The sequence below is a fragment of the Enoplosus armatus genome, chromosome 10, assembly GCF_043641665.1.
Source record: "Enoplosus armatus isolate fEnoArm2 chromosome 10, fEnoArm2.hap1, whole genome shotgun sequence".
Taxonomy (NCBI): domain Eukaryota; kingdom Metazoa; phylum Chordata; class Actinopteri; order Centrarchiformes; family Enoplosidae; genus Enoplosus; species Enoplosus armatus.
Window position 1 is genome coordinate 10,819,386 of NC_092189.1, and position 25,061 is coordinate 10,844,446.

The window sequence follows — 25,061 nt, forward strand, 5'->3', positions numbered from 1 at the left end:
GGTTCATTCTTGACCTTGGAAACAGAAGTTTGGCAAAAAAAAAAAAAACATTTCTCAACTTAAGGTCAACTTACATTAAGCTTTCAGCTACATCCTTTGGCCTTCCTCAGCAGAAAGACATCACCTTTTTCGTACTCAGCCCCGCCCACTTCAGACCAGTGAAACGAGTTCAGAGAAAAACAGAAATGTGGAAATCTTTCAGGTGAAATGACAAAAACTGTTCTAACTTGGGCAGAAAATTGTGTGTATATGTACGACTCCATCATTCATAGTTAGGAGACGATTGAGAAAATATGTTTATTTGCTTTAAAGCAAGTTATCACTTTTTATTTTAGCCTAGATGGTTATGTAACATTTAGACGTCTAAAATTCAGGCCTGTATGTAATGTATAAACAACACATACATGTTGGTTCAGTTGGCACACCCGGGGGTATACAAGGCTGTTGTTCTCCATTCACTTATTCTGAAATGTGTTTTAGAGCCCTTTGAGGGGCAGAGGAGGATAATCTCGGCCTTGATGGCAGGGCAGGCATTCAGTCAATCCTGAGTGCTCTCTCTGACCAGCTCACTGAGGGAAATGACCTAAATGAGAATGATTTGCCTGCTTGCCTCACCCTGTCTCTCCCCCTGCTTCCCTTCGTCACTGTCCGTTGGCAAAGGGATGACGGACCACATAGGCTAGAAACTGAAGCGGGGCTGAAGCGCATCTCCTTTGTAGCCGAGGTAGAAAAGCCCTGTGGCTTTGAGAAACACTTCTCCATCGATTAATCCACATGAGCAAGCTAACAACAGCCAAGGTGACACATTCAAAAACATTACGCCTCTTTGTGGTATGCATACAAAAAGAAGTGTACACGCACAAATGCACAAAACGCTCATACATTATTATATGGACATGGGCATATACACACACACAAAAGCAACACAGAGACTTTTGCCTTAAAAGCTACTCAGGAACTCTTTCTGCAAGGATGGGCAAATAGAATATTTTGCCTTGCACTATTTTCCACCCTTTTCCTTCCTTCATCATCACTTTGAGTGAGACACTGCAAGAGGAAGACGATAAATCTGAAGTAGAAAAGTTTAATAAGACTACTTAGCCTTTACGGTCCATAATAAGAAGAAAATCTGTTCTGAAGATTTGAATCCATATCAGCGGCAGAGACCAAGCTCTAAGTTTTGAGTGTTGGGTCAACACTAATTAACTCCTCAACTGAGAAGCACAACATGACAAGAACTGCTTAAGCTTCATTTCAGTGTGTGTGTGTGAGAGAGAGAGAGTTTCACAAGAACAGAAAAGATATCAAACAGTACAGTCAAGTTGCATCTCCATCATCACTCCTGCTGTCTTCCTGAACTTTGCCAAAAAAAAAGGTCTGCCCATCTGCCAAATGACTACCTGCTGAAGACACAATCACTTCTGACAGTGTTTACAACTGGTGGTCATCAAAGTTCAATCATTCATTCATCTAGAAACGATGAGAGAAAATAATAGTGTGATAAGCACCTTGGAGATAGTTTCCACTCTTTTGGGTCAACTAATCCCCATAATTCCAGTCCAGGAGATGAAATTGAAGCCTGGTCTGACACTGCTGCCTCCCAACACAGAAGATCACATGCTCAAGATGTGTATAATTACAGAGGTCGATATAGCACATGCATGCTCACAGAGGGGGTCAGATCACCAAGGTGAGCATGTGGACAGTAGCTTCACCGACAGCCGGGTGGAGAGCACATTAAGACGGCTCACAGTGGCAAGGACATTATGTCCTGTAATTGATGATGATGGGCTGTCTGTTCTTCCACGCTCAGGTGTGACACACACACACACACACACACACACACACACACACACACACTCCCCCCAGTTGGATGAATTTAGTCAGTAGTCCACCGACACAGCTGCTCCCAGCCTGAATCACAGCTCGACCATGTGCATCTCACCTGATAACTGAGCCAGTGCTAATGAAACCACTATCATTTTCATTTTTAACACACTGAGCACAGACCGTCCTTCACCGGCTCAGCAGAATCCTTCAATGCACAGTAATGTGCAAGCATTGATCTGATGGATGGGTTTTGTTTTACACCACTTATGTATTCTCTGCAGGACTCTCAAAGGCACAGTGAGTACCAGGCAGAGCTCCCATTAGCAGAGGATCGAGTTCAGAAAATAAACAGACATTCAAAACCTGTTTGTTATCTATCTCAATGTAGAAAGCAGTAAATAACAAAAACAGAGATAGGAGAAAGCTTTGACGCTCAATCTGAACGAAAATGTGAGCTTTTCTATGAATGAGCAGATGAAGAGGTTTATCTCAAAACAGCATAAGACATTTAATCAAGCATATAAATGCAGTGAGTGACAGACAGGAGGGAGAGAATGAATGATGGGAGTAACAGCGACAGAAAGGGCAGGTAAATGCATCTACTGAGTGAAAAAGCACAGCGATCACCCCAAAAAAAGAGATTAGTGTAATGCCCGGGGGAAATTCAGACACTCACCTCCTTTTCTCCCTTCTCTTTTCTTCTCTCAGTACAGACGTGCAGTGGAGTAGATGGCACTCCTCATCTCACTGCTGCTATGGTGTCTGAGAGCACACCCCTCTCTGCCCATTCATAGCTCCGCTGACACACCAGTCATGCATACACACACACATATATATATATATATATATATATATATTTATATATATATATAAATACAAAAAATACCAGGTGTGCCAACCACAGTGGTGTATGCTAGTGTGCTAATGTCTCCAGCCTGGCAGTTGGAAGCTGTGGGTGTAACAAACATATCATGTACTGCACATTAATGCTTACTTACACAACTGTTAATTACTTCAGTGACAATCACATCTACAAGGTGATGATATAGGCAAGGGGGGCAAATGAGATGCTTCCCAAACCTCATACTGTCAGGTAGTCTGAAATACACATACAGCTGACATCATCCTCATCTAATTTGTTTTGTAACCCATACAATAGCCAAATACACCCCATAATAGTCCTCCTAGGCTCCTCAACTGGAAAACACATTCCAGCAACAAGTCTGTAGACACACGAAGCAGGTCATTGGCTACAAGCCCTTTATAAAAAGCCAATAACAGCACTGCAATGACTCACCGTCACTGTGCAAAAATGACATCATTACATGATGGCGCATAAGAAGGAGGTCTCACTACCAGGACACACCGAAGACACAAGGTAATCAAAACTAGTTACAATTGACACTGACACAGATCAGACTTGTTACATACTGCATGAGTCATACAGCCAGTCCACTGGGGAAGTGGGGTCTGGCTGCACTAGATATACACCCAAATCACGTAGCATGTGTCAAGAGAGAAACTGACCTCAGTGATTCTTCCAAAAAAAAGCCCTCACTGATGATGAAAGCTGAAACTTGACATCTTTCCGCAATAACAAAACAGACAGAAACGATCAAATTACATCATAACACACTTTAATTCTTTGGATACACCCTGTGGGATATTTGGGATGATCACATGATCCGACTCATTCACTACAACATCACATTATGAATTCATGACCTGGACCCTGAGATATAGACTGAGGTGACAGCAAAACAGGACTTGACAAGGGCTTTTTCAAAGTGCCATCACAGCAAACAAAACGCATTTAAGCAAAGCAAACATACATTTGAAAACAGCAAGTAAGCACACAAAATGAAAAAATAGTAATTTAAAATATTAAAAACTCATCTCAGTAAAAATATTCAATAATCTTAATTCAAATAAGGAAAAAACTATTGTGCAATACACTTCAAACCCCCATCTGGACAGTCCTGTGCAGAAACATGTTTTTGCTTAGAGTTCAAAGAAAAGCATGACTGCAATGTGAGAATGGGAGAAATAAAAGCAATGTAAACTGCAAACTGTACAACATTAAACATCAGGGGACACTAAAGCAAACACACTGGTGTCAGGGTGAATGTTGAGCTAAAACATTTTTGGATACATTAAACAATTCATAGCAAATGTGTAGTGTTTTGAAACGACACTATAAATGCTTGCCATGATCTTTCTTCTTTACATATTGCCTCAAGAGGCCAATTATCAGCAGCAGAGATGGTAGCACGCTGCTGTCTCAGAGCTTATTTGTAAACAATTATAAAAAGTGCTTGACCATTTTTCCCCAACAATGACTTTCTGTCTTTCGACACAACATGATGCTGCCAGATGCTTGTTGTAGCTTTTCGTGTCTGTGTCCATCCCGCCAACGAAAGTCTTTCAAACTTCTGTTTCCCTTAGGTCTTTGGGTTGAGATTCAGCAGAGTCTGGGGTTTCCTCAGCTGCTCCAGCTGAACTCGACGTTAATGACGTCCTGTCTTCTTTGACGTCTTCCTCTTTGGAGTCTGCAGTGGAGGAGCTGGTTGTACCGGCCTTGTTTGGCTCCGTGTCCTGTCCCTGGTCTGAGGGCAGCTGCAGGAACAGAGGGACCTCCAGCTGATCTTTGGTCAAAAGGCCTCGCTGGTCGTCAGCCCTGCTGCACTGAGCCCTTGTCAACATGTCCAGAAACCCTGACACACAAACACACACACTATCATGCCAATTCTCACATTCGTTTCAAATAAATAAAAGAAATAAATAAATAAAACTGCTATTTTTAATCTGCCTGAGGTATTTACATTTTATAGGTGGGAGTATAGCTAAGCAAAACCTAAGTTTCTAAGTTTTAGAAATATGTAATAACAATGATTATGTCATTCCTTAAACCCGTCCTGGCTAGGATACTAGGGGTGGGCGATATGGATAAAATCTTCTATCATGGTATATACTGTACAGTATCTATACCATAATGTAGTACATATTCTGAAAGTTCAACTGAGAAACTTGAGATTGAAAGTTCTTGACCTTAAAAACTAGTTGATAAAACAGCCTCACCCTCTGGGTCCATTTAGTAGCTTTTCTGGAGCTTTTGATCATATCACACAATCTTCAGCAGATGTAATTGTAATTTCATCTGCTGAAAGAGACTGTTTAATATGATCCAAGATGGCGCCGCGGATGGCTGCCTCGGTCTGTTGGAGCGCATTGTTTTGTACTTTATTCTGGTCACTGCACTGTTGTTATTTATCTTATCTTATTTTTATTTTTATTCTTATTCTTATTTTAGCTTTTATATTCTACTTATTTGTTATCAAAACAATAGCACCTTCAGACCACAGCAAATTCCTTGTAATGTATGTTACTTGGCAATAAACAGTTTCTGATTCTGATTCTGATTCTGATTGAAAGCTCCAGAGCAGCTTCTAAATGCCCTGTGGAGATAATGTTGATTGTTTTAAGAACTGAGAAACATGACAAAAACAATGTCACAATGTCCGCTTTCTTTGTGTTGAACCTACTCTTGAGAATTTATTTTTTGTAAAACTGCCGTTTCCAGGGTCAAAAATGAACCTCCAAGCTTGTTATCTATGTTTATAGATAAACATCAAGATATTTCACCACATTGACTAAAACATTCTGTAAATTCAATATTTACATAGATTCCCTGTTATAAAAGATGTAGAAAAAGATTGTCAAATTTCTATCATCTCATGGTATATACTGCCATATCGCCTAGCCCTACTACATACTGCTGAGATGTCCTACCATCCATGTCGCGGTTCTTACTGGGCTTGGGCTGAGTCTTGGTTCGGATGTTCGGGGCCTCCAGACCACCTGTACTCACTGCTCCTGCCTGGGACCAAAATAGATTCCAGCGTTAGCAATATATGAAATAACATTTCACAGGTTTTGAATCCCAGTAATCCCATTCTATAAATTGTTAAAAAAAAAAAAAAATTAAGTCAAAACAGCTTTTCAAATTTGATTTATTATTCCAAAGAAATAAGTCAATAAACTCATGACACACAACAGTATAGAAAAGTATGTACAGCTTTGTCAGTATCGTACAGGAGCAAGCCAAACTTTCTTTATGGCAACATCATTTTAGTTTGATGTTTAGCAGCGTATTAACATTGCCTCACCTGTGCAGCAGCACCACTGCCTCTGGAAGTGTTGCTTTGGTCTCTTCCTACTCAAACCAAACAGAGATACAAATGAGTTTCTACTTCCACTTCCAGTACAAAAGCAGTCAGTGGACTGCTGATGATGCTACACAACCTAACTTCCCCATTGTGTTAAAAACCGATATCAGCCAGCTAAAATATCCCTGACAGGAATTAAACTGCTCCTGGCCACTCTAATCCAATCTATTTCTCGCTTCCTGGGTGCAGTGAGTAGAGCTGAGGCGGGGAGCACTGATCCAAAGTGAAGTTAGTTCTGGTCTCTCAGCAGTAGGGAAATGAGGTGAGTGAACACAGCACTCAACAAACCAAATGGACATAGACATTTTAACTACACAGAAAAGAATGAAGAGTCTCAGAGAAAGACAAGCAAAGAAATCAGAGTAGGGAAAAAGGAACATGCAGACAGTGACGCAGAAAAAAACAGGGCACAGTGGACAGTGAAAATACTCTCTCTCTTCGCCGCCAGCTAAGAGCAAGCGAGGGCAAAGAAATGCAGAAACACTTTCTAGGACCCATTAAGAAACAACTGAATGAATAAGAAGGCACAGCCAGGGTTCAGGCTGCAGAAGAGAATACACAAAGCATTATGCATCACCCACATCATTGACATCCAACAGCAGATGGAGGGCTAGCATGTGCCTTTATCTGATTTCATTGAATTCATTTCATTTACTCATTGGCCAAATAGATTTCTTTTCATCCTGTGGCTGTGTGTGCCTTTGGGGGAGCAGTGTAGTTATTATGAAATGATGTACAGGATTCTCTCTGGTTGACATTAAAGTAAAACATTGGGTTTTGGAAAACGTCATGTATATTAACCTTTGGTTTTGTCAAGCCGTAGCGTCTTATTGGCCAGCCTGAACACAGTGCCGGTCATGTTCACGGGCTCGTCGCTTCCAACCTAAAACCAACAAGGAAATGAGACATGAGGGATTCTAGTCGGACAGAGGCTGACACACAATCAGCTGCGCAGTTTTGTGGGGATGAAGCATCAAGAAACCACAGAAAATGATGCACAACGCAGAGAAAACACACATTAATGCATTACAAAGAGGGTGTAGTCCTCACTGCTTATACCAGTAACAAAACAGTGTAACACATTCCATTTTCAGAGATCACATTATCACATTATCCGGGTTAGAAAAACCTGACAACTTAATCTACGCTGCTTGTGTCATTTGGTGTCCCTCCATGACTTTCCATTTTGATAAACATTTACAGGTTTCAGAAATGATTGAGAGGAAGTAATTAAGTATCATTTACTTTATCTGAGGAACTACTCAAGCGCTGGTTACATGCCATGGTCTTATTCATACATACAGACACTCACCATGGTGACCAGGGCCTCTTGCAGCTTGAGATTGTGTTTCTGCAGCACCGCAGAGAGGGCTTCCTGCAGCGTCTTACTGGACTTCACCATGATCCCCACTGTCTTACCAGTGAAGGCAATATCCAGCCTGAAACACACATGCATTCAAATAACCTTCCTCACAACGAAAGCACAAACAGTAAAACAAGAGTCAAATGCAGTGGAACAGCAGTATAGCATCATCTAGTCATGCAAAGTCGGTATCACAGAAAAATCTGCCACCCAATGATATTGATTTTAGCAGGAAATCAAAATTTGATCATTTGGCAACTTTGCCATCATTTGGTGGCTGAAATGATTACTGTGCAGTGTGCAGTGTCTGTGTCTCTGTGTCTAGTGTTAACACGAGGACTTCCCTCTAATATGGTGAGAAGTGGCATGCTGTAGTGGGGACGGGGGTGTGAAAGCCCGCTAGGAGGGCAAAAACAGAAAAAAAAAAAAAAAAAAAAAAAAGAAATGAAGGAAGTGACACAGTTGACTCACGCAAAAGTCACCCTGAGCTCTAGAGAGACCTGCTGATCTCTCAGTACGGAGCAGTCCTGGTCCAGCGATAAGGGTTGCTGTAGAGGGAGCAATGGTGTATCAGACAGAGAAATTAAAGTGACTGTCAGAGATGTCAGCAACAACTGGGCATACTTCAAGTTTCACAAAGTTTCAAACACGAAAAGAGGGAGTGAGATGAGGCAGTAAGAGACTGAGAGGATGTTAGAACAGGAAGAGGGTAGTCCTCTTTCTCATATTGCCTGTTGCAAAACAACTTTGCAGTGTGGTACAGTAGATATTTTTGAACAGGTTCTTGATTTTTCTGGTGCTGTACACAGAGCAGCCAAGTGCTCACCTTGTCTTTGCCTTGAAGGTAGATGACGACATCTTTCAGCGGGAAGCCCCTCTTCTCACACAGGCTAGTCAGCATGTCTTTGATAGGTTGGCCATTACGTGTGGGGGCCAGGGAGGCACTGCCATCAGGTAGGTAGACACAGCAGTAGCCCCCCTCCATCCCTATCCGACTCCCAGCACCCTGATCGGGAGACCGGGGACTCGATCTGCCATTCTACATCAAAGATGGAGAAGAGAAGAAAGAACTTAAGAAAATGTACTTCAAAACCGATAGAGTTTATGGCAGATTCTCCTCTAAACTGTGAGATTTGTCACCTTGAAGACTTTCATGTGTGCCTCTGTCATCATAAAACTTTAAATTAACATTGATTTTTCATAAACCAGCTCCTGCTCCAAACACTATTGTCACAAATGCACTGACCTCTATCTGCCTGTAGAGGGAGCCGAGCTCCACACTGCTAGTTGACTTGACGGACATATGGGACACTGAACCATGGATGTTGGATGGATCTATTGATATTGATGGGAAGAAAAGAACAAAAAGAGAGGAGACATTGTGAAATAAAGTCACAGGATGGACATCAAGGCGTAACAGAAAACCTGCCATTTGAGAGGCACTACCTCCCCAGGATCCTCTTTTCCGTCGCTGTTTCTCCGAGGCACTCTTTCCACCTGGCAAGCTGTTAGAGTCTGACGTCTTGTTCAGTTTGAGACAGTGGTGAAAAAGATGGCATAACAGCAAAATTAAAACAAGAATCACTCACATGTTTTCCCTTCCCTGCCCCCTCAGTCCCTTTCCTCCCTGTCACTCTACCTTCTTGTCACTTAACAAGGGGCTTCTGGTGGCCACGTCCTCCCAGGATCCCATGCGGACGGGCTCTGTGGACAGCTGAGGTAGAGGTTTTCCTTCTACACTTGCCAAGGTGCAGCTCTGGTAGAGAGGAGAGCGCACAAAGCGCCTGTAGCTGTCCATCTTCATTAGTTTAAATATCTGACACAAAGCAGAGACAGTGGTCCACACAGTCAGCCAGGGCACCAACAATGTATCACTACATTATCGAGATAAAATGGGAATGTGGGCTTCAAACAGACCTGCGTTTGAGCCTTGTTAAACATGTCAGGTGTCGGCTGTTCCAGGCCCTTCTCCTCGGTCTTGGCTGTGTCATCGATGTTGACTGAGTAGGGAGCGCTGTCAGACAGGTAGGTGTTGTAGATGGAGCGAGCTGCTGCTTTCAGCTGGGAATACAACAGCCCCATCAGACTGAAACCTCCTGAAGATTAGATATGAACTAAACTTTGTTTCCTACTCAGAGTTTCTTAAGCTGAGAGATCTTTTTAACAAGAATAGATACAAACTCCAGTGACACAATGATCCCATTTCCCTTTGGATTTCATCTGAGTATTTAGCTTTCAATATCCATCTAAGAAGCCACTCAGTATGTATGTATGTATGTATGTATGTATGTATGTATGTATGTATGTATGTATGTATATATATATATATATACATACATACATACATACACACACAGTGGCTTGGTGTCTTTCCTTATTAACTGTACCAAGAATCAAATCAACCCTTCCCAAGAATCCAAACAGAGTCATACAATGAAGTCACTAAAAGGCAACTAATTTCCCAGAAAGCCGAGCAACCACAGACACTCGGCTGATGTGTGGACAGTCAATAACCCTGTCAATTTCTGCACTTCTTGTTTCATAACCAACAGAATTTAATTAACTGAACAATATTTCTGGCTGCAAGGTACAAAATTGATTAAAAGTTGATTGTAGCTTTTAAAAGCTTCCCAGCTGGACACTTTTGTTTGAAGGAAATGTATAAAAGAAGGCAAACATCTCAAACAGGATGGTTGAAAAACAGCTTAAGGCTAAGGTTAACTAAATATCAAAACATTGTAACATAATAAAAGTAATATCAAAGTGAAAAAAAAAAAACTGCAGACCACCACACAGACACAATTATAGCAACATAGCAACCAAGTTGCCCTCACTTTAAACATTCAACATCTTGTCTACATCGACAAAAATACATTTCAGGAAAATTACCATGAAGAGTATTTAATAAAAACTGTAAAAAGTGAACTTATACAGAGTAAAACACACATCAGTATAATGAATCACATAAGATAATTCCACATGTAAAGAAGTGAAAGTGCCTTCATACCTCATCCAAGGAGGTGGCTGGGATCTTCCTGAACTTTTCACACGCCTGCCAGAATAAAATGTTCTCGGCACTCACCTCAGACCTCAAGAAGGCCTGTGGAGAGAGACACATATAAGGTCTAATATATACTGTCTTATATATCCACATTTGAATTATTCCTGAACATTTGACAATTACAACATAACACTGTGTGTGTGTTGAGTGTTTCGAGCATGTCTCACCGTAAAGTGGCCGACTCCACAGGGGTCCTCCAGCAGCTTCTCGAATGAGACGGCCCAGCTCAGCACACTGTTGGCTGGGCCGGCCTCTCCGCCCGGAGTCCCTGGAAGGCTGGTGCTGCTGCCTCCACACCCTCGCACAGACATGTTCAACTCTACAACACATCCAGACACAAACACACCCATTTATCAGCAAAGGATAGCCAAGAACAAGACTGAATCAGATATTTTCTTCTGTCGTGCACAGACATGTTTCCGTTCAAAGATAAGCGAGATGTGCAAGATTGCCAGCGTGCATGTTGGTAGTTCATGCTTACCTCCGTCTGACACGGCCTGGCTCTGTGAGGAGGTAGAGACAGAGAGAGAAATTATTCACATGATTGAATCACCGTGAAAACAAAGAGCAAATTGTATTTAAAATGTATGGCAATCAAAAGTAAACCATAGAACAAAAATTCACTGATGATGAAAAATGTGGGGATTTTCAGTACATTTCAATGTTACAGTAACAGCTTTACACTCGTAGTATTAATACAGAAGCTAGACACATATATTCACACAGGCATACATTTAGGAAGTGAAATGTGAACACCAGCTGCACATGTTTGCTTTTTGTTTTTTTCCCTCTATATCACAATGTAGTGCAATCAGCCAAGGCTGTTTTCACAGGAAGTGGTTGTGACACTGATGACAATGGCTCTCATTCAGCTTTCAGAGCTCACAAAATCTTGTAAGCTTGTAAGAGTTCTTTCTGTTTCAATTCAAGGTCTTTCACAGTTATAAATACTGCCAATTGTTTCTTCAAACTCTTTGCACACAAACCTGTGCTGACAGTCATATTTGCATGTTACTCATGTAGCAGGTTACCCAGGTATCAAGGTTCCTCGATATTGATCAAAACACCCCCAGGGAGGTATTTTAGGAAAGATCATCAGCAGGTTAACTGGATCTGCGTTAACTGATCCATAAACTGATAATCCTGGATGTTGCATTCACACAGAAAAGCTACTGCTCAAGAATCCAGTAATATTGAAATGTTATTTAGGGGTGGCACAGTGGCTCACAGCACAATGGTCCTGGGTTTTAGTCCATAGGCCTTTCTGTGTGCAGTTCATTTTGTCTGTCTGGGTTTCCTCTGGGTGCTCTGGTTTCCTCCCACAGTTCACAAACATGCAGGTTTCAACCCTAAAATTGCCCAGAGGTGTGAATGTGAGAGTGTTTGACTGTCGTAGGTTAGTCCTGTGAGTGGAGACCTGCCCAGAGTGTACACTGGATGTAAAGTTTATAAACATAAACTTGAAAGTAGCATTGTCACCATTAACAGTCACTCAACCTTCAATGCCATTTGGGTAAAGGTAAGATTACTGATTTTACTGATAATACAAAAGAAAATGGACAAACAGCCGGTTTTACGGGTTTTATGTCCACCAAACGGAGAATAATGTGCCACCTATCAAGTAATCTGAGTGCTTATACAGGAATATTTTTACATTGTAGACAATGACAAATGTCTTGCTTCACAAGTTGTTTAATGTTTAATCATATACCAGTAAGCTAACTTTAAAATCACTTCCAGTTGTTTGCTGCAGTAGCTTTTATATTTCCTAAATCTTGCTATTATTTTCATTCTTCATACTTGGTATTTAATATCTTCTTCATGGTGTAAAACTAGCTCAGGTGTAGGAAGTGAACACAGAAGTCCTGGGAGAGAGAATTTGACAGTCCACTCAGCTAAGTTAGTATTAACCAAGAGGCCAAGGCCCATCTCCTATGTAAAAATAGATATTCAAAAAGTCTCTATAACACGATAAATGTACCCACAATATTTTTCCTTAAACAAATATCCAGTGAGAAGATATACTGTATGTTTGAATTTTAGTGCATGCAAAGAGAAAGTGTCAATAGCTCGTGGCAACTGATAAACTTTGCCCATATAAGGTTGACATGGGCTGGCTGTTTTTGCAGGTGTGAGCTCCACAGTGGCCCCACCTCTTCACTTTTTTGCTCTACTGCTCAAACTCTGGCTCCAAAAACACGACATGTCAGTTCCTACAAATACACTTCCAATGAGACACAATTAAGACAACACACACACACACACACACTTAATCCACAGTTTTCCACAAACTGTAATGAAAGCAAAAGATTCATCGTCTTGCTTGCGCACCTTTCACTCTCATACACTGCAACAGAGAACAATATTTTAAGGATTAGGATTCTCTGCAAATCCTGTCGAGGAGAGACAAGATATGCAAACATACTCTAAGTGAGGGAAGAGTGTTGGAACATTTCCAAAATCACACAAAATGCAAAAAGCCCCTTTTTTTTTTTTTTAAACCATAGAAACATCCAGGTCCTCTCTGCCTCTGTGAAACACATCTTTATATACACACTTTCACACCTTTTGCAGAGCAGAGCCAATTCAAGAAACGTATCAGTCTCGCACAGAGTACACCAAAGCCAACTCAGCCTACACATGACAGATTGGCAAACAGGCATGGCTTGGTTTCCCGCTTCTGACTCAGTCAAGCCCGGTCTGTTTTCTGTGGCAACCAACTGTAGCCACACAGCCTGATTGGTTCTGGCACTGCTGAGGAGTTGGGACAGACAATACAAGCCAACACAAAAAACTGCTCTACCGTACTCTTGGTACTCTGATGTCAACTCAATAGTGTGAGCTCGGTTAAAAAATAAAATTAAATGAATACATTTTAAAAAGCAGACCGAAAAAGTAGTCCAAAATTTTAAAAGACAGTCCTGTTTACCAAATAATTACAAGGATACAACTTAAACAAGGAATTCAACACACTGCACTTCCTCTTAAATGCAAGTACACTCACAGTCTTAAAGTTCCACTATGTAAGGGCTGATAAAGCCTCCTCATTTATACGTCATAAATGCATAAACAAACCACTGGATCCAAAGGACAGCCAAACAAAACCTAACAAGAGTGTTGCCAACTCACCATGTGGCCAACAGGAATCCCTAGAGCATTGCAGTTCTTCGCCATGGTGGCCCAGACACCAGACTAGAAGCTGAAGTTTTAATGCGATGTGCACACTGTCAGGGGACACAGTAAAGTGCTCCACCCAAACATGATGCACACTCTTCATACACGCACACACACAGTCACAAACTCATCACTTTGGTCTTCCTGTCACTTCCTGCCTGGAAGGGAAGTCTTGCCATAGCAACAAGCCACAAAAGAGGAAGTATGGTTACTATGATCAAACCGTTCTCAGCCTACGTCTTGAGAAACACTATGATGTGGGAACACGGACAAGACAAACGTACTCAGTCTACTTTTGATGTAAAGTCACTGTAGGAGTTACTTGACACAGCTTACAACCATTATACAATCTAGACAGCAATTTTACAGCCCCTGTGCTGCATCTGAGCACTTTGTATTTGTCTTCTCCTTTTTAGTCATAGTGAAGTTTCCTTTTACTTGGAAGCCACTGAGATGTAGTCTTTAAAAATACAAAGAACAATGATCCTCCTGTTATCCACAAGTGCAAATATCACTAAACTTCTACAAGATGCAGGAGTCATTTCAACTTTACATCCCTCAGTTATAGGCTTCCTCTATTAAAACACAACCTCTCACTTTACACAATTCAGAACAACAGATTTATCAGGTTTGGTACACAGAGCATAAGAAGTTCATCATGATATGAGAATTATTCTGCAGTAATAGAAATTAAATAGAAATAAATTAAATATACGTAGATAAATTCCAAGTAGCGTGTGTAAGTAGTGCCAAACAGTGTTAAGCACCCATATATTCTTCAATTATCTTGTGTGTAAAAAGGTCATACCTTTTTGTCCGCCATGATGCCAGTGCCTATGGTGCAGCATTTGTCATATTTCCTGAACTGCTTTTGAGCAGCAACCTTTGCCAGGCGGTAGAACCTGTGATAAAGTCCTATGAAAGCGACCATCTTCAGGGAAACAGTGAAGACGAGAGAGTCGACAATATGCAGCAGAGCGCTGGAAGTTTACAGCTCGGAGTTAATTAACAACTCTGATCTTACCTATTAGCTGAGTCCTGACATGCGCACAAGCTAAGGACCCAGGTGGCGCAGGGCATTTTAATTAACAGTGCATCTTTTTGTCTTTTGAAACTGTCGTTTAAAATATTGTCAATTAGCATGGCAAACATGTGCAACACATTCTTTACTAGCAACAGAGTCTAGCCTACAAACAGCAAAGGGAAACTAACAACATGAGAAAACAAAATTGTAGCATGAATGAAGCATAAAGCATGTAGCATGAGGGAAAAGGTGGAGTCAGAAGAAATGTCATACTGTTATCTGGCTACAAGTAAACATCCTAATAGCAGCACTTTGTTCTGCATCATTTTTGGCGTTGTGGCTGATGGAACCGTTAGACTTGCAGGTCTTGTATCGCCATCTGGTCCAGATAGTTTGTAAATCATAACATTAGACAAGACAAGTTGAAATATTGAACCTGCTGGTGACACTAGATGAAACATCAGGGGATCAATGACTGAATCATAGTTAATGGGATCTTATTCAGTAGCTCCATTGATTAGGATCGACCTTCATAACAGGGATACTACCTTAGGGTGGGTTATGGTTTGGCATGGCTGATGTGGTTCGGGGTTAGGGCAGTGATTCTCAAACTGATTCTCACCTGAGCCACTGCAGGCGGGGTGTGGATAAAAAATATGGAGTGGAACTAAGTCGAATGAACATGTTTTATGCAGGGAATTTATTCTGATGGGGGGCATGACAGAAAATGCTTGAGAACCACAGGGTTAGGGTAAGATTTGGTCCAGGTAAAGATAGCATGAATCACAAATTGATGGGGTAACAATACTGGCTTACTTTGTGCATTCAACCTGATTTTCCTCACAGTACGTTATCTTTGATGAAAGAGTGGTTAGGTGGCTCAGAGGCTATTTGAATCCATAAACCAGTTTGCTTATGAGGAGTTTGCATGTTCACCTTGTGTCTGTGTGGGCTTTTTTTTCTGGTGCTCTGTTATCCTCCCTCAGTCCAGACACATGCAGATTTGGTTAAATACAGCTCTAATTTGCCTACTGGCTCTTAGGTTTAGGGGTGTGATAGTGTCTGTCCAATGTCCACCCAGCTCCTCCAGCTCCCTGTGAGCCTGAGCCGAGTTAAGTGTTAAGAAAATAGATGGATGATCAGCAGCACTCTCTACTGGCCACTGCATAAATGAATACTGTGTATGATAGCCATGGATGACTTCAATGAAAGATAACATCATATTTCCAATCTTCAATTCAAATTTAGTCAATCTGGCGATAATTCCAAACATTCTGTGCAAAGTTATCCCTAGTATGTGTCACATTATATAATGAGTGCACAGGCAGTGGATAGTTTGCATAAGTAAACCCCTGTTTCGCTGATAACAGGCTGCACGTCAGCATACCTCTGTGTCTTTATACTCATGTGTCTGCGTCTCTGTCTATCTGTGTGTGTAACAAGTGTATAAAATCCCATGATTTTAACCTGAGTGTTACTCGACAACATCAAAAGCAACAGCAGCCTTTCTGTCATCTTTGCCACGACACCCACCTACAAAACACACAAATAGCACTATTGTTTGTGATACTTAGTTCCAGGTATGTATTTGCATTGTTATCAGTGTGTATGATCAGTTCTGCCCTTTCCGCTGCAAACACCAAGTTAGGCAAAGCAGAGCAGGTCATGATTCAACTCTGTGTGTGAGGAGACAACACCACCACAGGTAAAAAGGAAAAACATTTGAGCATTATCATATTATTTTTTAGCTATATTCGATACCTCATGCACAAGATGTTACATGTGTCAGTGCTACAACATGTTCTACTCCTCACTTGTTTAAATGTTGTTAGCTTTTATTCTTAGAGATTCTGATATGTATTGATGAGGAACGTCTCATTCTACTGTTCAACTTATTCTAAAGCTAAAGCAATTTAAATATTTATAATAATATAATGAGTCTTTTCCAACAGAGAATGCTTATGGGAGAGATATCCCTATATGTTTTGCTTGGTCATCTCCTCATAGGTAGGGAGCCACTATAAATATTACAGTTATATATTTTTTTCTCCATTAATATGCCTGTTTAGCTCTACACATTTTATTTTATTTTTGACTTTTTTATTTATTCTTTACTTTATTTCAGCTGCCGCCAGACCTGACTGCATTCCTGTCGAGTGTCTGAGATGTAACATCACAGGAGAATCTCAGGAAGGTAAAAAAAAGAAAATCAACCGAAACCTCTCTCTCTATTTATAGACTACATCTGGAAACTTTATGTAGTAGCTAATGCACCTGAACATTGCCTGCCATTAAATAAATGCGAGGTGAGATGCAAAGGAAGAATGTTCTTAATGCTATTCCTTCCATCTCTGTTTTTCCCTATAGATCCTTGTGCACTCTGCTCAAACCAGACAGCATGCATCAAAGGTTAGTGCCATCTTTCTTAGAAGATAAATCCTATGAATTTTACATATGGTACATTCGATACAGTAATTGATGGTGGGGCGTGGTAGTACACAGAGGTTGACTTGAACATGGCAAACATGGAGGACTTGACAAATCTAAATGCTTATAAATTTGATTGTTCTTCTTAGCTAATGTGTTGCTGAGGGTTTTACTGCGTAGAATAAGTTAGAGTGGGTGCATTTATATTCATAAATGTTTTCAACTCTGTTATGTTTTATCTTAAAATGAACTTTATGAATACCTGGGATGTGTCACGTATGCTCTGTTGTAAATTAAATGTTGACTGTGACTGTTTACTATTCTCTCTACTACCTCCAGATATTCCACCAAAATGCAAAAGAGGTAACCTGTAACAATATCCTCATCTGTGGCAGTACACTGAAGCTCATAAAGCGACAACTATCTGATTACCTAACACTATCACTGTTGCTTCCCTCCCCTTAAATATTTACCCTGCCCATCAGACTTTCAGGTTTTAATCAACAGCACTGGATCCGAGGCCAACGAGGGTGATGACATCACTCTAACATGTGTCCATAACCTTCCCAATTTGAACCTGACGTTTCGATGGAAGAAGGTCCCGGAGGAAATCCTGAGAGGCCAAAATAAAAGCAAGCTGGTTCTCAAAAGAGTGTCTTTACGTGATAAAGGCCAGTACATCTGCTATGTGGACAGCTCATGTGACAATTACAAGTCTTTGCCACACGAGGTCACTGTAAAGGGTAAATAGACATCTCCCTGCTTATTTCACACAGCCACAGATCACCTTTGCCTTTGTAATGTAGATTGTGCATTTTAACTCATTAACCAGAGGCCTGAAAATAGAGCATTTTACAATTTCTGAATTGAAAATAAAATGGCAGAAACATTTAACGACTTTTAAGATATGAATAATGAAATGCACACCTTAATGACCCTTGATAGCATCTGTCTTCACTGTCTGTCTGTCTGTGTTTCTGCCTTTGTAACTGTGTCCTCATCCAGACAACAATGTGGTGCTCCTGGTGATCTGTGGTGTTTCCGCTCTGGTCTTGGTCTTGTCTATGGGGCTGGCTATGAAGGTCAAGCTGACAAGAGACAATGGTAAGAACTCACTTCAGGTTGTCTGTGGTGTTAGACCACACAGAGGCCTAATAGATTAGAGAATGAAAAAACAATTTTAAAAAGCACCTCTTCCTTCTCAAATGCATACACTTGAATGCAAATGATGGTGATACATATACTGTAGGTGTATGTTACTCCACGGTGCACAAATAATTTATTTCAAATACTTCAACTACTTCAACATTTTGGGAAATATATTTGGCTTTTTTTGCAAAGAGTGAGAAGATCAATAACACTTTCATATTTGTCTTTAACCAACAGCCAGTTAGCTTAGCTTAGCACAAAGACCGGAAACAGGGGGAAACAGCTAGCCTGGCTCTGTCAAAAAGCTAACAAAATCCACCCACCAGAACTTCTAAAGCTCATTCATTAACACATTATATCTGGTTTGTTTAATCCGTACAAAAACTGAAGAGTAAAAATGACAAGCTGACGTTTTACGGGGTTTTTTTTGCCGGACCATTTCTTTGCCAGGAGCAACCAGCAGAGACTACTTGCAGCAGATATTTATTGTACTCAGTCTGAATTCTGAGTGTGTAAATGTATCCACTATATAGGTCTCCATGGCATGTACACTTTTTTCTGCCCGCAATCCCACAACGCAATGCATTACATTTTATAGATGCGAAAATGACCATTGTGCAACTCTACAGATGTCAGTGATGATGCAAAATCTCAATTCACTCCTCACCAGTGAGTAAACTATAGTGTGTATAGTGTTTATTATATAGGGAGTAGTGAATGAGCAGACAAGGGAGTGATTTCGGACACAGCCACAGTAACACGGCACATAATAGCCGTAAAAACACAATTTTTTTGTAACATGTTAATGGGTGAGCTTTAATGGTGTTGGTAGGTGGAATTTGTTACCTTTAGACAGAGCAAAGCTAGCTGTTTCCAGTCTTTATACTAAGTTAAGCTAACTGGCTGCTGACTACAGCTACATATTTACCATACAGACGTGAGAGTGGTACTTATCTTCTCATTTAACTGTACAAGAAAGCAAATAAACATCTTTCCCAAATTGTCGAACTACTCCTTTCCTTTTTTGCATACTGCTAATCTTATAGTTACAGATTTGACTTTAGACTCTCTATGCACATTAACAAGTGTGACACTTCCCCTCTCTCTCTGTGCAGCTAAACACAAAGAGAGGATGAGGCAGAGGGCACAGGCTGGGCAAAAAGGCAATCCACCTCCTCACGGTCAACCTCCCCACCTCACACCAAGAGAGTCCTAAATAAGAACCCGTCTCTCACACTGATATTGTTTCCTCATTTGCTGTTGTAATATATGACATAGAAATAAAACCTCTTTAATCTCTGTCTTTGAGGGTGTCTGTGTGTGTGATCAGGTGAGGTTACAAGCTTATGTATAGCCTTTTCAGAACAGGGCGGATCCATTGTTTAACACAGCAGTCATGTTAACCACGCCCACTGACCAGAAAGCCTGCTCAGTTGAGGAAAAGAGCCTAGAAATGTTTTAATCCAGACACGGGAGAGGCGTGCTCAAACTAATCCCGCTGAATGCTCTACTCACAGGAACGCACATGACAGACGACCCACACAGAGCAGCTTTATAGCGGCTGGCATGTAATGGATATACAATATGGGATGATAATGCTATCCACTCCTCTCTAAGAGAGGGATGGATGTGGGATTTGAGAGTTGACTTATGAACACAGAAATAAGTTCCCTGGTTTAACAACATGATATAATCCTTTGAAGTTTATGTGTTAAGCTCTATGCATATCGTCAGTCCTCATGCTGCCCAGAGTGTCTTTGTTTTTCTGCATTAACAGCATTTTTCCCTCTCAGCCATATGGCAAACTTTTATTTCCTATTTTTTCTCCTCATAATATCCACATGTGTGAGTGTGTCAGGAAGAACTGTTTATTCAACTTCCTCCTATAGCAGGTGGCTAAGGGATAATCCAGGTAAAGCCACTGCAAAGTGGAGATGGAGGGTTGGACAGAGGAAGGGGGAGGGTGGATGGGGTGGCCTTTGCATGGATGACTAGGGCTAATTCTGGCCTCCTAATCCCAGACCCATCCACCCTCCCCCTCTTCCTGCTCGCTAACTCCACGGCGGCAGTGAGGACCAATTGACGCCCAGGTAGACATTACTATCACATACACACATAACACTTAACCCACCCGAGTTTACTGAGGAGGAAGAGGGAAAAGAGAGAGGCTGCTGGTACCTTTTTCTGGACAGCTAACCTGGGTGACCTGGATAGCTAACACACCTGTGTGAGCTTCACTGGAGAATGTAGCTGCAGCCCTCCAGCCAAGCCACAGGAAACACGCCACCATGGGAGAAGCTCAAAAGGTAAGTGACCTGATCTGGAGGAACAGGACTTATAAAGCCAAATGTGAACCTTCGGTATTTGTTGTGTTGTTTGACACAAAGAACTATTTACAGGTGGTTATGACTCCACAAGTGTGTCCTTATAAGCATTTTACTGTATTCCTGTTTAGAAGCAGCTCTCTGGTGTGATGGGTGGATTACCTAAATTGCTCAGCTTGTCAAATAGTGCTGATATGATGATTATACATCTAAATGGAGCCTGTAATGCCCTTTGATGTACAGTTAATCACACATACACTGTAGTATCTATCACCTTGAATCAAATATTTAAAGCTACAGTGCCTCTTTTGTCAGCAGTGTGGCAGTCTGTGGTTGTGCAACCTTGCTTCAGACTAATCACATTAAACAGAGCACCATTATATGAATGGAGCTCTAATCAACACCAGTGCTTTTTCTAAATGAAGCAACAGATTAATTCTCACAGAATGGGGGTGGGAGCTGTGGAGTAGCTCCAGAGAAGGAGGGTTGCAGATCGGTGGGTGGGTGGAGCAAGATGGGCACGCATGTGTGCTCAGTGGTGCTGTATGTAAGAGGAGCTTTGACCTCAAATCAGAAAGAGGTCAGTGGGTAAAGTATGTCTAAGAACTATGTTTGTATTTACTATTATTTTGTATTATCTTGGATGTTCCAGAGAACATCAAACATGGCACACCTGATGAAAGGAAAGGAAAGAAGATATTTTTTCATAGTAATATTCTGGTTTTCCAAGAACGTAACGTCAAAAATAGCTGAGCCCCTCACATGCTTTTGTATTCTAAACAGAAACATTATACAATTTGTAATGTCCAATGACAAATACCCTGTCAAGAAGAGAATCATATTCTACAAATACTAAAGGATGCTGTGAATGCTGGAATAAGTTTATGGTCTGCTCTTTCCTTCCACACCTCCGCCCTACACGCAGGGCTTACTCTCTGTCATTGAGAAACTGAAGGGATCCACAGAGCAGGAGGTCAGGATAGTGCTTCTCGGGTTGGACAACGCCGGCAAGACCACCCTACTGAAGAGCCTCGCTTCTGAGGATGTGAACACCATCACACCAACACAGGTAAGGCGTCATATGTTATAACACACACGCATCCATCGTGACCTTAAGGAAAGTCACTTACTGCATATGGCAAGGAACGACTCTGACACACATGCAGATGATGTTTTCTTGTCCTTCATTTTAATTCATTCATCTTACCATGAACAGCTGAGCCACTTCATAACATCATTACCTGATGTTCGTCATTAAGAATATTTCAGACAAACAGGGTGCATCTGCCAGAAATATTCCGTCAATATTTTGTTAACCAACAAGTTCCCACTCTTTAAAGACTCAGCTGTCGCTGTATCCTTTTGCAAAAACAGGTGCCATTTTTTCTTTTTTATGATGATGGATTTCCCTTGTTGAGGCTTTTCAAAAGATATTTAACATTTTCATGGTACAGTAACCCAGCATTGTAACAGGCAGGGGGATTGTATCTAATCTTGTGAGACCAGCTGGACCACTGCACGCTCTCGCTCAGAGTAATGGGATTCAGATGACCTTTGCTTTTTCTGACACACTATGAAATGATTGGTCTTACAGTGCAGATGCTTTAATTACCAATCAGTTATATAATGATTTCAGGATGTCAGATCATCATCATCACAAGACCTTCCTGATTTGCATGCTCATGCAACATGATTATCCAACCTCTTATATGATTATCTAACACCCTTGCATTACTCTCACAAGACAAGACATAGAGCAGATGCACTTCCGGATCCTGGTCGAGTGTGACGGCTCATCAGACACCAGGCAGAGGCGATGCAGTCCAGTACGGCAATGGTCACCGCAAAGCTAAATCAGACCTGACACATGAAGACATACACTGCACTTGATCCTTCCAGTCTTATCCTCAGATTTGCTCCTCCGCTGGCCCTCAGGATAAAGATGTTATACAACCTGGCCGACTGAAACAGAAAGGAGCTGCGTTATGAAAAACGGCTGCAGATTAACACCGTGACCATTTCCTCATAAACACTTACAGCACATGTTGCACTCCTGCTGATACGTAACGAGGTTACAATGCAGAGTAACCAAACAGTGATTAATTTAATACACACACCTGTGCTCTAGTACATTGCCGCTTAATGAATTGCTTCATAACCATTTGCAAGGCTTTCCAGGTGCCACGTACTGGAACTGTGCTAAATTGAAGGCAGTGATGTGCAGTACAGTGACTCCAGCTTTGTGTTTCACTTCAGGGCTTCAACATAAAGAGTGTGGCCTCTCACGGCATGAAGCTCAATGTTTGGGACATTGGAGGACAGAGGAAGATCAGGCCGTTCTGGAAAAAGTACCTGGAGAACACAGACCTGTTGGTGAGTGACTTAATTTAATTCAAATCAAATTACATTTTCCCCTGCAATATAAATCCATGACATTTAAATATAATAAACACTCACAGCACAAAGAGGTGACACATAAGACAACACATATATGCACAAATTAAGCAGCATAATTGTATCTTGATGAGGGAACATGTTAGTAAAACTCATTGAGCACCATTTTTGTAAGGTTGGCAGCTGTATCTTCTATTCTCAATTAGCACTGACTTTTTGGCTGCTGTACAGGAGCAGCTGACACCTTGAGGAGTTTACATGCAGACAGCAAAATGTTGATGAATTTTCTGTGTTTACTTTTAATTTTATCGTTACATATTTGTTCTTTTAGATTTATGTCATTGACAGTGCAGACAAGAAGCGGTTTGAGGAGACGGGACTGGTGAGCTTGATGCACAGTGTGTCATTTTTGCATGCAAATACACTCTGACCAGAACCATAGCCAAACTACCTAAAGTTAATTAAATCAACCTATATGGAAGTAATGTTACTTACTTAAGTTAATAAACTTAAAAAAGCTGTATGTATGTGTATGTGCAGGAGCTGTCAGAGCTGATTGATGAGGAGAACCTAAAGGGCGTTCCGGTGCTCATCTTTGCCAATAAGCAGGATCTGGCCACAGCGTCACCGGCCAGTGAGATCGCTGAGGGACTCAACCTGCATACGTACCGGGACCGTGAGTGGCAGATTCAGGCCTGCTCAGCTGTGTCTGGGGAGGGAGTTCAGGTCAGTCCTAGTCCCAACTTTGATTTATTGATTTCCCCTAAGATGGAACCTAATCAAACATATAAAAGTGCTCCCTACTTTCCTGCTGTACAATATTGTCTGTCAGTGTTTTAATGGAGACTTAATTTCCATCAACAATTCCATTGACTGTTTTTGACTGTTTTCCATCTTCATCTATGAAACTGATTTAGACCATTTTACTTGCATTTCCACCGACAGGATGGCATGAACTGGATTTGCAACAACATTGTGAATAAGAAGAAGTGAACCAGCGCCCCAAGCTACACTGACCAGGATCAAACAGAGAACCAGCATCACATGAGGGATTAAAAACACATGTCACTTCATTTAATATTAACACACCTCACCTATGACCTGAGATCCTGCTCCCCTCACAGATTTGAATAATTCTGTTTTTACACTTTGTGTCATTTTCATGAATATGTTGTAATTTAAAGAAAGCTACAAGAAGTGCATTAGGCACTTATTAATCATTGTCCTAAAAAAATTATGTTTTTGTTCCCATTATCCCAAGGATCTTTGTCTGGTGAATCTGTGTGCTTTCTTCAACACCGAGAAAACCAAGCTGAGTGTGTAGCCATGTAGAGCTGTTGGGGTTTGTCAGTCAGACTTCAGTTCAGTGTGAGTGTAATGTGTGTGTTTTGAGATTTTTGACAATAAAACAATTAGTCATTTCTGTTATTATGCTTTTTTGTTTTCAGGTCTTATGTAGTAATGGAATTCTAAAAAAAATGCAAACATACATGCACAAACAATAACACATTAATGGTCAAATCATTTAAAAACCAACCAATGAAAGACAGAAAACACTTGAGTGTGACTGTAAATGCCAACGCTTCATGAGTGACAAGAGGAACAACAACAAGCCGATCCACTCCTGCTCAGCTGTCAGCTTGCTTTATTTCCATACCATGATGACAAGTACTTACACTGTACAGTGAGAGAGAGACTATTTGAAAAGCAGGAGTGAGAGAGAAGAGAGTTCACAATTATACACTCGCATGGCAGAACAAGATATCAAATCTTCAAGGCACAGCACAAACAACAGTGCAGGAAATTACACGCAGAGAGGCTGACTAATTTGCAGCGGGGAGACTTTTTTCTCAGAATGTTTGTTTTATATGTTAATTCGGGAACTATTACGTAGCGTGCAGTCTCTCTTGCAGCTATGAGCATGTCTGTTAGAGCTCGTCTGGATCCCTTTTCACAGAGGTAGTTGGCCATATGACACGTCTAATGTCCAGCTGTGAACACTGTGTACTCTCCCAGCAGAAATACAAATAGTCTGCTTTGTGTGAGCAACTCTGAGGTAAAATCCCTCTTCACCTTCTGTTCTGAGACC

General features: G+C 41.1%; 3 protein-coding genes across 3 annotated transcripts; 2 read left to right on the forward strand and 1 right to left on the reverse strand.

Moving 5' to 3' along the window:
- Positions 1-3,450: 3,450 nt before the first annotated feature.
- On the reverse strand, positions 3,451-13,698 carry rgs14b (regulator of G protein signaling 14b). Its single transcript, XM_070913133.1, has 15 exons — positions 13,610-13,698; positions 10,962-10,983; positions 10,648-10,799; positions 10,427-10,519; positions 9,337-9,480; positions 9,059-9,235; positions 8,866-8,941; positions 8,666-8,754; positions 8,246-8,458; positions 7,891-7,967; positions 7,369-7,495; positions 6,858-6,939; positions 5,997-6,043; positions 5,620-5,707; positions 3,451-4,544 (listed from the first exon to the last, which is right to left on the reverse strand). Exons 1-15 carry the CDS (start codon positions 13,652-13,654, stop codon positions 4,255-4,257), a joined length of 1,722 nt encoding a protein of 573 aa, XP_070769234.1. The 5' UTR covers positions 13,655-13,698; the 3' UTR covers positions 3,451-4,254.
- A 169-nt stretch (positions 13,699-13,867) lies between these two features.
- Positions 13,868-19,555, forward strand: LOC139291696 (uncharacterized). The gene is made up of 8 exons (XM_070913801.1): positions 13,868-13,934; positions 16,369-16,383; positions 16,804-16,872; positions 17,046-17,087; positions 17,445-17,468; positions 17,591-17,848; positions 18,111-18,209; positions 19,370-19,555. The coding sequence occupies exons 1-8, from the start codon at positions 13,868-13,870 to the stop codon at positions 19,468-19,470; spliced, it is 675 nt and encodes a 224-aa protein (XP_070769902.1). The 3' UTR covers positions 19,471-19,555.
- Positions 19,556-20,542: 987 nt separating this feature from the next.
- Positions 20,543-24,025, forward strand: arl3l1 (ADP ribosylation factor like GTPase 3, like 1). Its single transcript, XM_070913294.1, has 6 exons — positions 20,543-20,560; positions 21,504-21,647; positions 22,835-22,951; positions 23,304-23,354; positions 23,513-23,698; positions 23,918-24,025. The coding sequence occupies exons 1-6, from the start codon at positions 20,543-20,545 to the stop codon at positions 23,963-23,965; spliced, it is 564 nt and encodes a 187-aa protein (XP_070769395.1). The 3' UTR covers positions 23,966-24,025.
- The last annotated feature ends 1,036 nt before the right edge of the window (positions 24,026-25,061 follow it).